General features: G+C 41.6%; 1 protein-coding gene across 1 annotated transcript; it reads right to left on the reverse strand.

Moving 5' to 3' along the window:
* Positions 1-14,403, reverse strand: zbtb34 (zinc finger and BTB domain containing 34). Its single transcript, XM_044026601.1, has 2 exons — positions 14,060-14,403; positions 1-5,580 (listed from the first exon to the last, which is right to left on the reverse strand). The coding sequence occupies exons 1-2, from the start codon at positions 14,075-14,077 to the stop codon at positions 4,066-4,068; spliced, it is 1,533 nt and encodes a 510-aa protein (XP_043882536.1). The 5' UTR covers positions 14,078-14,403; the 3' UTR covers positions 1-4,065.
* Between the last annotated feature and the right edge of the window lie 357 nt (positions 14,404-14,760).

The raw sequence follows: 14,760 nt of genomic DNA on the forward strand, positions 1-14,760 counted from the left end.
AGTGCCACTGAGTTAGATGACTGAACTGCACACTCAGTTCTTGTGTCGCAGTCAAGTCGCTGCCACTGGATTTTTTTTCCAACATTGCTTTTCAAAATAAAATAATAATAAAAAAAAAACAAGCAACACCACTTTTTTTTTTTATTATTTATATATCTCCTGAAGAGGAAGACAACCCGTCCAAAGTTTCAGAAAACATATAAAAATAAATCAATAACAAATTGTCCTGGTCCTACTTGGATTCTCCCTGTCATTCACTTTGTGTGATATTTGACAGGCCAATTTTTCAACAGGCTTGATGATCCCCAATACACTACTTTTTTAAAAAAGGTTATTGCTTTTTTTCTTGTTTTTTTCCTCTTTCCATAATACACAGTGGACAGAAACTGACAGAAAAGCTATGGAAGACTTAAGATTTCTTTCTAAGCCTGTATCAGTGTTCGTAAACTACCTGAAGTGAGTTTATTATAAAAGGAATAGGATGAGCTGCAATTTTCAAAAAGTAGTCTGACAGCCTTCCCTGTAAACACTTCCTTTTGATTACTTGTGGCCCATAACGCAACTCCCGTTCCTCTCAGGTGGAACCAAGAGTTGACAAAAAAGTCAATTCGAGTGTGTCAAGTTGAGCTGGTTCTGTAGATGCGGACTGTCATAGAAGTAACTATAGTTCATGAAAAGCACTGAAAATACCCCCACCCCCCACCCCCCTCTCCATTTACCTGAAGAAATGGGAGTCGTTTACCGGTTTGGAAAGGAAAAAAAGTGACTTATCTAAAAAAAAAAGGAAAAAAAGCACCATTTTAGAGCAAAGGTTCCTCTACCAAAATGACAGAGGTTATTACAGCTGAGTCCCTTGGGGGTAACTAATGGAGGAACGACTAGACTTCCTGGATGGCTTTAGCATACATGTACTATCAATGGAAAACTGTTAAGTGCACGAATCAATGACACAAATAAAAGAAATATCAATAATAATAATAATAATAATAATAAAAAAAAAATTGGCAATTTTATACAATTTCTGTGTTTGGGCAACGTGCAATTTGGCTACATTAAATGAGGGCAAGCTTCTTTTTTTTTTTCCTCTCAGTTTATTTTATCAGCTAAACACGCGGACAGCTGTTCCCCTGTCCGATGCTTTAGAGAGAGTAGGAAGTCGTTCTGTGTTTCTCATGCATTCGCCTTCCTTCATTGAAATGTCTACAAATACAGTACGCTGCTAAGATTGTCCTCAGTGGCTGGAGAAGTCATGGGAGGGCCGGGGGTGGGGGGGCGGGGGCGATGGTCGGCCTCGTTCGATCGCTTTCAATTGCTACAAAAAAAAAAACTGTTCAAACCATCAAACCGTCCCATGACAAAAGAATGACTCGGTTGCATTCTCGGTGCCACTTCACTACAAATAACGCGGCCATAGTTTGTTAATCTCTGCTCAGTAATCTCTCTATTCAAAGCATGTAAAAATGACAGAGGCACAAGACAAAAGTGCCAGATTCTAGCATGTAAAGCTCGTGGCAAGGCACTATGTTTAAGATGCCACTTTTGTAAAATATTCTCCCTCTCTCTCTCTCTATTTTTTTTTTGTTTACATTGGCTTGAAACAATTGCACAACTTCTAAAATTGTCAGCTCCTGTATGGCTTAATATATTACACAATATATGACTTTAATGTCGTCTTAGCTAATTGTTCAAATTTTATACAAGTGATTGTTATAAGCTGGGAAACGACGTTCCTTGCGAATAGCAATGAACCTACTTTAAATGAAGGATCTGTTTCTCTTCACAAGCTCTCAATTATGCAACACAGTCAATATGTACTGTTTAAAAACCACCTTTTAGTCTTTGGTGTTTAACTCTTGGCACAAATTCTTTGTCAGCAGATTGTACCCATTACTCAGAAAACGTCACGGGTGAGAGCGCCAGACGGTTTTCGCCGAGGTCAGATCAGAGGTCGAATCCGCGCGTCGCGTCAGCAGCGGCAGGGATACGCTCCGTTTACTTAACATTCATCAAAAAGTACTTTATAGGTTGACAGTGGGTGATGATGACTAAAAAGTACACAAAAAGATAACAAAAAGCTAGCTATACCAATTCTTTTTTTTTTTTTTGCTTTTGCAAAGTCCCCCAAACGTTGGATTGCTGTTTGAGCGAAAGTCGACGAGAGAAGACGTCGGACGCAGCGTTCACCGGAATAAAAGGGCTGCGCTCCTGACTCAACATTGGACGTAAGCAACAAAACAAACTATTCTCCCACCAAAACACACAAAGTAGAGACTTATATTAAAACTATATAAAAAAAACAAAACAATAAATCTCAGTTCATTGAATAAATTCAGCATTGATCCGACGGGACGGGACGCAAGCACAAAATGGACTCGCCCAACTGAGCATCACATGTGCAGATAATTCTTCGGGGGCCCTTTTAAGTGCCTCCTGTATTTACTGTGAATGCAGATTCTTTTAAATCAGAACAGAAATAAAACCTATAGAAGCTAAAAAAAAAAATATCCCCATCCCCGACATTTCAAATAGTATAGATAAAATACAACATCCCTGTATGCATGACTTGCAGCCAATAGTATTCACGTGTTTACAGAGTCTGTTAAAAGTCAATTTTTACTCAAAAATAATCAAAATTAAGACTTAGGTTAGCATATTCTTTCTACTCCATCCACCAGCTCCCGCTCCCGAACATTTAGCTCTTCACCGCCTTAACCTTAATTGATTAATAAGAGGGGGAACCTGTTCCACGCGTGCATTTGACGTCGCTCCATGCAGAAAACCAGTCACAGCAACAACAGAATGAAAGCAGGAAAACCGAACCGACGGCTCTTTCAAATAATGCAATAAAAACGACGTCACGATGGCTGAGATTCCTGTAGTCTTTCAGTTTGCATATTATTCAGACTAGTGTACTTTGACTTATGTGAACAGACCCAGAGCTGTTCCTACTGTGCTGAGTTGACAAAGAGGACTCTTGTCTCAGTATTAAGCTAAAGGCCAAAACCCAAGACAAACACAAATACAACAGTTCAGTATAAATCTGCCATAAGAGTATAGAGAAATATATATATATATATATAATTTCACTGTATGGACGTAATTCATCCAACCCATGGACGATAGCATCTTAAACCACCTTGGCCATCAGACTGAGATCTCCAGTAGTGATGAGATTATAAATCCTTAAGTATTATCAGACAGCAAAAAGATATCTTAAAAGTATGCAGGGTCATTCTCTTCGTCTGCTCTCTGCATCTTAACGAAAACACACAAGCTAGCAAATTTAAAGAACTCCTAACGTAGCACCTTCTTAATAATCATTGTAACCTGGCCGATCCATGACACATCAGACAAGGACTTTGTCCCTAATCCATACAATCAGCAAGGAATATTTACCGTTAAGTATCAAGGCTTTGTGAATATTTTTTTTTCCTTTTTTTTTCTTTTTTTTACAGGGTTTGGCAATAAAGATACTGTTCATACAAGTGATTTCAAACGGTGAATATGTGTGCCTGCTAGGTTCTTGGCTATGAGGTAGAACCTGGTGAGTTTCATTTAGGTTAAAATACTGTCTATTATATGAGTATGTAGTTGCATCATGAGGTATTGTACGGATATGTCACACGAAGCTTTGCACTGGCAGAAAAATCATTCCTTGTGAATAAGTGACCTCCTGTGGCCACGTGTGCAAAAACAGGTCAGGTAAAAAGGTGATATGACAAGCATCTTACCAGAGCTTTCACATTATCAATTATTGCAACATGCCTATATAACTCTGTAAATATGTTTTAAAAAACATTAAAAGATAAAAAGAGAAATCAACGAGGAGGTCTTGATTATTAGGACCTCCTACAAAATAGTAAGTTGTTACTCCCTTTACAGGTAAGAATCAAATCTCTATAAAGCACCCATCTCCACTTTGCATTCAATGACCAACTTTCACAAAACTGACAGAGAACCTTAATGAAAGAAACGTCCATATTAGAGGGAGCCGATTCCAAATTGAAAAGAGTCCTTTAACTTGAGTTGAAACAAACACTTCTTAAAGCTTCCTTAACCTGAACCTTAAAAATCACATCTTGATGCTTGATCCTGGTCTGGACTACATTTGGAGCTTTCCTCCATATCATTGGCGGGTGCCTCCTCTGCATATTGTGCCTCGAAGGCCATCCCCTCGGACGTATCCTCTTGGTCCTTCTGGCCAGAGCCTCCCTCGGTCCTCTCTGGAGAGTCCGTGTGATTGTTGCTCTCCGACGCGCCCATGTGTTTCTTGCGCAGATGCTGGTTCAGGGTGCCCTGAAAGGGGAAGCATTTTCCACAGATCTGACAGTGGAAGGGCTTGTTGTCCGTGTGGCCACGGATGTGGTACTCCAGCTGGTCTTTCCGCGTGTACTTCTTGCCACAGAATTTGCAAACAAACGGGGTGATTCCCATGTGCAGGCGCATGTGGCGGTCCAGGCTTCCCTTCTGGTTGAAGGTCTTTCCACAGTAGATGCAAATGAGTCTCTCATTGTACGGGTACCACTGGCTGCGCAGGCTGCGCTCTCGCACGTCGTTCTCAAGCCCCGTGGCCCCCACAGCTGACTCGCCGTCGTCCGGCTTGGCGTGACTCAGCACGCCTGCCGGGATGGCCAGGGGCCGCTTTGACCTGGCTCGTCCACCGCGGAAGCCACTGAGCATGGAGCGCGAGGGACTGGAGCTGCTGATGTTGACGAAGCAAGGGGAGGTCAGCCCTGAGTAAGAATAAGTAGCAGGCTGGATGACAGGACAGTAAGAACCCACACTCACCGCCAACACCTGTTCTCCATCCACCAACTCCGTGTGGTAACCATCATCACCCGCTGAGGAACTGTCGGAGTAAGTGGGCCTGTCGGGCTTCTCCACCTTCACGTGCACATCCGTCACTTGCCCGTCTTTGCCAATCAGTTCCACTTGCTCCGTCTCTCCCTCCATGGGAGCATCGTGCTCTGACACGCTGTCACTGCTGCCGCGGTCCGACTGGGCTTCCTCGTGCTGCTGTCGCCCCCGGCCCAAGCCTTGCCGGGAGTAGTAAGGGGGGGAGATCTGGGTAGGGTTTACAAAGAGGTTGCTGTCATTGACCCCGTTGCGACCAGTCTGCGAGTCGTCCTTCTCTGGACTGCAGACACCGACTGGGAGGCTGATCTTGGAGTGGATACGCTCCAGGACCTGGGTACATTTGTCAATGATGGTCTGCATCTGCAGGAAGCTGGCAGCAGTGAGAAAACTGATGATATCCTTGAGCTGTAGGGACATGTGACCCGTGTAGCAGAACGCGAGAAGCTGTTCAAACACCTCAGGACTTTTGATGACCGAGATGGAAAGGCCACTCATGGTGCTGAGGGCCGAGTGGTCACGAAAGTAGGGCGAACTCGCTGCCAATACGGCCTTGTGGGCTCGAAACGGCTGGCCCTGAATGTGAACTATGATGTCACACAGCTTCCCTTGCAGCCGCAGCTCATTGAGCTGAGTCAGAACAGTGTTACTGAACTCCGGCACATCAAACTCGACGTAGCTGCCGTCGTCCATTTCTTGGATATGTTTCTCCAGTTTGCCGGCAACCTGACGGAAAAGGGGAAAAAACAGAATATTAAGGTTTTTAAACACCAAAACAACCAGCTGTTATGCATGCAATACTATGGTCAAGGCCCTGCCGGCTGAGCAAGGCATGCCAATTGTGGGAAAATGAACAGCTAAACAGGAAAATACACTGGCCACCTGCTGAGGGCAGTAAGTCCACTGGTCTACTGACATGGTGGGATTTTCCCTGATGCTGCCAATGGCAGATGCAACCATGTGTTTGGGTGAGAGAGAGACAGAGAAAGACAGAGACAGAGCAGTGTTCACAAGCTCTACAATGGAAGCACTCATGCAAAACAATAGCTACAGAGATCTCAATCTTATTTTATAAAGTGTGTAAAAAAATGAAATTATTGAGAATTTGTCATTGCATTAAAACATGTTGATCGGTGTTCATGAAACGTGGAAATGATGGCGTTCTCAAATGTCATGATGTCTTTGTTATCCAGAGCAAAGAAATGAAGAAACTACTCACATTTAAGAAGCTTAAACAATCGGAAATCTTGTTTTAATCATGAAAAATGATCAAAATAGTTGTCGATTAATTTAGTAATCGATTAATAATCGATTCATCGATGAACTGTTTCAGTTCTAATCAACAACCATATCCGTTCTGCCCCTAAAAACACATGAATTAATCTGAAATGATCATTCATAGAAAGTAATACACCTGTATTTAAATCCGTTTAGTGGGATGCGATTTAAATCTTAATTGTTATTGACATTGACAGCAAATGCATCTTGAACATCAGTAACGCTCGAGGCCTGTCAATGATCTCAGGGCCAACCAGGCACGTCAACAGCTGTGTGTGCATAAAAGACTTCACGCAGCTTTATTAAAGTGATTACACATGTTTTGTTACTCTACTTACATTGCACCCCAGCCTACTGTCGTTGAGACACACAGTATGTGAAAGTTGACAGTGTGATGATTTCACACTCAATTTCACCAGGAAGTCAAAGAATTGATGTCATAATTAGGCCCTCCCCTGAAAATAACACCCACCCACTGATTTGACTCTGGGTCTGTTGAGGTGAATGTCACTGATTACAACAACAGTTGGCAGTGTTTGCATAGAATATATATGTGACCGCTACAGTATCAAGCCACCTGCTCAACAAACATTAGAGAAGTGATATATCCACCATTTTATACAGAACAACCAGCACCAGTTTAGCTACTGGCGACACACCCACTCCCTCTCTCCCTCGCTCCCTTTGCAGCCTCACAGCAAGTGGGTCTACATGAGACTGATGAGAAGAACCGCGCTGCTCGTATAAAATCTGTGTCTCAGGTGCATCTCGCTGGAGGGAGCTGCGCGGCTCATTTTGGAAATAGAGCTCTTGCATATAATTTAACTGCAAGCCACGAGGGTTTCACAACAAAAAAAAAGACAGTTAGGGCATCTATTTCTGTCCCAAATGTCACAAACACAACAAGTCCGTTTCAAAGTAAAAGTATTGTAATGTTTCAAGTTTGTACATACTAGAGAAGCACTGAAAATCCGGCCTATTCCTGCTTAGACTCTGTCCAAGATCAGTTTGGAACGTGAATAAGTGATTTTCTCTGTGAGATGAATAAAGTTTCTATCTATCTATAAGACACGAGTGTATGGTGGAACAGCACCTATTAAATGCTCAAAACCCTTTGAGCAGCTAATGAAAAAGATCGACTCATCTGATGCATCTGTGGCAGACGTTATTCCCTGAACTGCAGCACTGGAGCTGCAACTAACGATTATATTCTTAACGGATTATTTTTTCGATTAATTGTTTGGTCCATAAAATATCGGAAAACCTTAAAAATGTTTGATCGGCGTTCGTCAAACCTGGAAATGATGATGTTCTCAAATGTCTTGTTTTGTCCACAAACCAAAATGATTGACTTTTAATGATTTCTTTGTTTTATGGAGCAAAGAAATGAAGAAAATATTCACATTTAAGAAGCTTAAACAATAGGAAATCTTGTTAGTAATCGATTAATCAGCTCTATGCAGCACTAAAGCGTCTTCTACACAAATCCCCTGCACTTCATCGCGACTGTACTCGATCCTCGTCATAGATCATTACTTAGATGTGGGGATAAAGCAGCGCATAGAGAAATGATCGAGGCTGCTTTGGATACGGATCTGTACAATTGCAATGCCTTGACTTTGGTGAGGTAAGTACACACAGTCCCAGCCATAACAACACCATTAGATTTAAAAAAAAACAGTTCTGCAGCAGACATGCTCCACAACTACAGAGATCTGCGCTGCTGCCACCGCATACTGCACTAATCCAGTGTGGACTCAGCACCAATGTCAATGTGAGGAGTCTGTTCAACACTTCAGTCTGAAATATGACTTATTTTACTGATAAGGATCGTTTTATTATTAAATAGTGTACTGCTCAGCTTTGTTATCGAGATCAGATCAGGATCCGGGGCCTAAAAATCTTATTAGGTATACATTTATGAGTAACCTTTACACAATTACATCATCAATATGGCTGATGGAACATGATGTACTGGTGTTTATAATACCTGGACTATGGTGTATGAGAACTATACTGTGTGTTTGGCAAAGAGAGAAGAAAATCCAGTTATACATGGAAGGTTCTTTGAAGCGTCTCTGGTGGATCCAAACAAAAGGTGCAAGTAATTACGCTAGCAACTGTGGATAATGCTCTTTTATACAACTCCCTTGACGATGTTTCACAACATACCAGCTTAACATTTTAGCTTTTAAAAAAAAGAAAACTATGACATATATGAACGATTAAGAAGTTGAAGATCAGAGAACTGTTTTAATTATAAAAAAAAACCACTCCATCTAGAGACCCGGGTTCACGACCAAGGTCCGACCAAGGGCCTTTCTCTAGTTTCCTCTGGGTGCTCTGGTTTCCTCCCACAGTCCAAAAAAAGTTTAAGTGGACACTCTTAATTGACCATTAAGTTCGTCTGTGTGTTGGCCAGGGCGTACCCCACCTATCGCCGCGTGTCAGCTGCCCCTCATTAGTTGATTAGTTGGCATTTCATTTAGTAACCGATGAAATGCTGCAGGCCTAGCTAAAACATGAACCAGTATGGTTACCCCCTCTTCTCAGCAGCACAACTCAAACCAGCAGAACACAACTGTGCAATCAATTTACAATTTACTGTACGATTCTGGATTTGTAAAAGAAAACATTTCAGTGGAACAAGTCACACGGACACAAACACCATCTGCCAATTTCCTCTCCTGCACCACCACCCCAGCAATTTAGTATGATCTTCTGCACATTTAACCCCTGTCAGCACTCCAGCTGCCAAAGCATGCAAAGACACCTGTTTAACAAACCATATGTTCTCATGCTTGCACAGGAGTAGCAACACAGAGAGCATAATAATAAGGCGTGCATCACTATCATTGCACCTCTCCCTAACAATAAACTCTCATCCACATCAGCGGTTGGCTGCCAGCGACATGCATACTGGATCTTGCCAAGTTGAAGGGCAGCCAAAGAATGCATGCTCAGTGCATGGTTGCACATGCACATGCTTGGCTCATGAGACCCGAAAATGTTCAAACTCGGCTGAAAAATTCCATCTGCGGCTCGTGTTCTGTGCCTGTTTGACACAGCTGCTGCGTGCGATACAAACATGATGCTTAGCTAAACCAAAGATGAGCACACAACTGTGGAAACATTACACTAAGAACTGCATACAGAGTAAAAAAAAAAAAAAAAGAAAAAGGGGGAGAAAAAAAAGAGAGTAGAGGATAAATCAAAGTCAGCAAGTAAGCAATGTATGCTTTCTTCACCATCAGCAGCATTTCCAGAGCAGATCCAGAACAGAAATGCTTAACAAGCAAAGGTTAGAAGAGCAATTTAAAACAGATAGCTCAAAACAAGATAAAAATAGACGGTGATGCATTCAAGGGAAGGTATGATGTGAGGAACTTTGCTAGTGTTAGGAAAAAATATAATAAATATTGTGGAGATGGTTAAAGCTTCCTAAGAGCTCAATATGCAGAGCTCACATAATGTATGCGTAGCCCTTGGGTGTGTTCTCTTATCTGACTTATTTGGTGGGAAACATTGGGAAAAGGGTAATTGTCATCTTTCCTTTCAGCCAACTCAATTATGCTTAACATATAGAAACAAGTGAAAGTCTTCAAAGATCTCATTATGCGTCAACAACTCCATTCTCAACTCACCATAATTAACTAATTACATTGTGTGGAACTTAATGTACCCCATGTAGGGATGGCTAACCCAGGATGAACCCGTTTTAAGATTAACCATGATTATAAATGCCATGGTAGGATTACTACAAGGTTTTAATGTACAGTACTAAACTGGACCAAAACTGTGTAACACAGAAACACAGAGGTCGCTTCTCTCTACTCTTACACTTAACATGATTTATATGATTTATGTACACCACGCCTGTTCACTATTGAATTCAAGTGTTTCAATCAGGCTTTGGGCTCGGCCCCTTATCCCCAATGAAGGACAATCTTAACACTTCAGCATACCAAAGACATTTTGGACAATGCTATGCTTCAAACTCTGTGGCAACAGCTTGAGGAAGGCCTTTTCCTATTTCAACATGACTGTGGCCTCAGTGCACAAAGCCTGGACTAAAAAGACATGGTTTGAGGAGTTTGGTGTAGAAGACTTTGACTGGCCTCACACTGAGCCCTGACCGCGACCCCACCGAGAAGCCTTGGGATGAACTGGAACAGAGATTGCGAGCCTGGCCTTCTCTTCCAACATCAGTGCGACACAAATTCACATGGTTAGCTGTTATAGCTGCAAAAGGGGGGGGCAACTCCATATTATAGGACGGAATATGTATTTGAATACGTCAGTATTGGTGCAATGCTCATAGTGTATATTGCTAAAGTCAAACGTAATTGTATAAATAAATATTAAACAGTTCAACATGCAATATATCAACATCAGTTATATGCTAGTTAGTTTTTAAACTGTAGGCCTAATGTTTAGCTACTTCACATATTAGTCTAATGATTATGTGGCTATAGTATTTTATTTGATTTTTAAAAACTATAGGACATTATTTCAATTTCAAATGGCAGCTATAGTTTTTATGTGCATGCACAAAATGCCCAGTTTTTCCTTCCATGGTGTAAATAATCATGAATTTTCCTTTCACAATAATTGTGACACTAAAATCTCTAATTCCATAGTTCTTAGTGAAAGCCAAATGCCAAAGATTATAGAAATGGCCAAGTGTAATACAAAATTGGGCATAGAATTCATGTGTTGGGATGCATGTCTGCTAAAAAAAGAAAAGAATCAGCTTCAAAATTCCCTCCAACATTCTGAAATGAGACCTCCGAGAACTGACATCACTTTTCTGTGGGTTGTCATAAAACATCTGTGTCACTCATCATTTCAAACTCAGTAACACACATCAGATCCCAGGTAACCAGAACCACGTGTCCAGCTTTACCAATACGGACGAGCTATATTTCATCAGCATGTAACCTAAGCTTAAAGGTACTGTAAATGCTGTTAACTGAAACACAACACATGTCCAAAACCAAGCAACTAACGCAGCATATCACAAAAAAACCCACACTGTGTACAAGCAGAACAGCGTGGCACAAAGACCACTCTGGGGCTGTAACTAACTTTTATTTACATTAACGATTAATCTGTTCATTACTCTTTTCATTGAATCGATTAGTCGTTTGGTCCATAAAGACTCAAGATAATGTTGTAAAATGTTGATTCTCAAAATGATGACGTTCTCAAATGTCCCGTGTTGTCTTCAAAACCCAAATTATCCCATTTTAATTAATTTTTTTGTTAAATGGAGCAAAGAAATGATTTATTATTTGAAGCATAAATATTAATCTATATATAGTTGCAATGCCTTACTTTAGTGAGGTACGTACACACAGACCCAGTCAACAAAATGTGTTTAGTAAAAAAACAATGGTAAAGAATTGGCTTCATAATTTCTTTCTGTGTTTCGGTTTCTGTTTTCGGCCAAGTCTTTCCTGATTTCCATTTCCGTGCATCACTAGGACAGACTTGAGAACATCTAATGAACATTTTACAGATCTGAAGAAGGTCCTATTTGTTCCCACAACAACCATGTTGATTAGGTGTGTACCAGTCAGAGGCAAAACTTCAGAATGTGCAATTAATGTGCAATATATATATTTGCCTATAAACTTGAAATTTGTGTTTGGTTGATTATTTATTTGTTGTAACAATGCTTCTTGGTAATGTATGTGTGCTGTGTATGGTTCTTCCACATGCTACTGGGGGCCCCTGCTTGTTGAATGAATAAATTGTTAAATTGCCAATATTTGCCAAATGCCAAATCAAAAAATACACTTATATGTGTGTATATATATTGCGCAAAAAACATGTCTGGTGTGCATAACCCTTGAGTTTCGTGAAATGTCTATTTGTTTTAACAAGAGTTTGTTCTTTTTCTTTGTGTTTCCGTCACTGAAATGAGGGTAACTACTTTAAAGGAAACCTCCAGAGCAACATTACTCTGACTCTGCCCTGCTTTCATGCTGCAGACTCCTGCATTGTCTACAGTCAACTCTGACAAATTTACTACCTCTTGTTTGCAGCATGGACAGTGCAATTAAAAACGACCGCTAATTATCTAGGATATCATCCTGCGTCGGTGTATTCTCAATTAGAGTCACTCCGCACTGAGCACACATTGCAAGTGCAGTTGGCAGAGATCCAGTTGATGGCTTTGAAACAGGTTTTATTACCTCCAAATGGTCAGGATTTGCATAAGGAGGAACAGAGGTTTAGTTAAGTACCCGACATTTGCTGTTGAAATACAGGAAAAGAAGTTTCTGATGTTGAGTCACACTTTGGCGTCTTGCTCAGTTAAATTTCCGACACTTTCCTAAGTTACACTGATTCAGAGAAAATAGATCATTATCATTATTGTCGCGAGCACAACACAGAAATTAAAGATAACAGCAGGTGGAAAAAAACCTTCTTTTCACAACACCTGCTACAGAAATTGCAAACTTAACCTCTTAAATACCAGATCATTACAACAGACCTTACAAATGTTGCTATTATGGAGGGTAGTTCAGGTCAATTTCTACACCTAGCATCTCATTACAGCTGGTGATCGAAAACAATTCAGTTTTACAACTTTTCCCAAGCAGGAAACGGGACTATAAAAAGGGAAAGTTGAATGGGTACAAAACCATAATGCCTACTCATGCAAAAGTCTAAATTGCTTTGGCTCAACTCTGTTCTGACATGCCTTATAGTTAAAATATTTGGAATGGTTTCAGATGCAGTTGTCCAGGAGTAACGTGTGTTTTTGGTTTTAAACTGGATCGTTAATGCAGCAAAACTGGATGTCACCGGATTATGGCGCTACACAAAGGGCTTGGTGACCGAGATGAACCCAGGTGTACTGAATAACCTGCCATGTCCCTGCACTTCGTCCTTATCTGTCGTAACATGGCACACATTGCTTTACATATACATTAACCGCTACCAAGAGCATTGCAAATATCGGTATCTCTGGACTGCAAGACACGTGAAAACGGTTCTGACACCGGAAAACTCAAGGTGACCTCGTGCCATCCACTAATCCCCGACTGATCATCAATTCAAGTTTAGATTGTTTACAGTAGTACTGTATCTAATACATCAAAAAAAAAAAAAGACGGATATAAGCAGGTTCTCGCACAGCGACTGCGTCTTATGACACCGACACGGTGCAAGAACATTGCGGGACACTGTTGTGTAAGCATTGGTCTTCAAGTGTGTCTCCGCAAAACGTAGACAGTAAAGGCAAAGTTAGTCAAATACTTTCGTTAGCCATTGATTTTTGAGGAGGGCGGGGGGGGGGTCTATGTAGCGGATCAGCTAATGTTAGCGTTAGCATCGTCATCTCGCCTGCTTACTTTCTGTTATGATGTCTCATTTATTTCCTCATTCATACGGCAACTGAAACGGATTTAAATTAAGGTTGAAGCTTTGCATCGACCCCGGCCGAAACGCCCAACTATGCAGCAATACACTAGCACCAGCTATGATTGCTAGCGCAGTCTCAAATCATACAATCTTTATAATAAGACAAATGGTTCATTTTCACACAGACTTCACTCCTTCACATCCCGTGGCTAAGCAAAGGGCTCGGACACAGTTTTCGCGACTCTACAAAACCTCAACGACACCGCGGAGTTACGTCGCGAAGTTCCAGCGTCGAACAAGGGTACAAACTATGTCGGCTGTCATGTGAAATTGCTCCCATAGCAGGCTAAGCTAGCCAGCGCGTAGCTAGCCACCGCTAGCGACTTTTCCATACGATACGGGGCTACGTAGCGGCTAATGCTAACTAGCAGCTGGTGGCTAGCGCACGGCTGTAGACCGCACTTTCGCCTTCCCTTCCACCGCAAGAGCGGAGACACCAAGGACACGTTATGGTCACAATCATTGGCAACATCAAAGTGCACCAAAAACTCACCGTCTTCCAGGTTAACATTGAACCGTGTCCATTCCCCTCGGTAGTTCGCTAACACTACAGCCAGGCCTCCCCCCCTCTTCAGTCCAGATGTGTCAGACAGTTGCTGCTGCAATTTTTGCATCAACAGGAAGTGTTCTTTTGGCTCTTTGCATTCAGGCTATCAGTGTGTTTTGCAGCCGCCCCTCCCTAGTTCACGGACTCAGACATCTTGTTCTTCCTATACGACGTGGTTGTGCGTGCGCAAAAATAAGTGCAAAGTAGCCCGCAGCCGCTTTCCAAATTGTTGTGAGCAGATGACATAATACTGAACACTCATATCTTCTGCCTATAGCCCAGTTACTGTAGCACATACTGGAGGTTAGTCACGTCTACTGTCTGTTTTTAACGCTGACAGTGGGAGGCAGCGTTTAAGTGCGACGCGTGCGTTTATTTGGTGCATTCCACTACTATTTTTTTCAGTGTTTACTGTAACACGTTTGACACTTTGGGCACTGCATACTAGCCCATCTATGCACCTGGCGTGCGCACAAGGAGGGCGGGGAGGGGGGGCAGAGTGTTTTCTGAAGGAAAAAAAAGTCGATTCCTCCCCCCTTTTTCTTTTTCTTGCACACATTGGGAGACTGGGAAATTGAAATCTTTTTATATCACGCAACACAGGTTTGTGTTAGAGAGAGAAAAAATACAAATACATACATATATAC

The sequence above is a fragment of the Solea senegalensis genome, linkage group LG5, assembly GCF_019176455.1.
Source record: "Solea senegalensis isolate Sse05_10M linkage group LG5, IFAPA_SoseM_1, whole genome shotgun sequence".
Classification (NCBI taxonomy): Eukaryota; Metazoa; Chordata; class Actinopteri; order Pleuronectiformes; family Soleidae; genus Solea; species Solea senegalensis.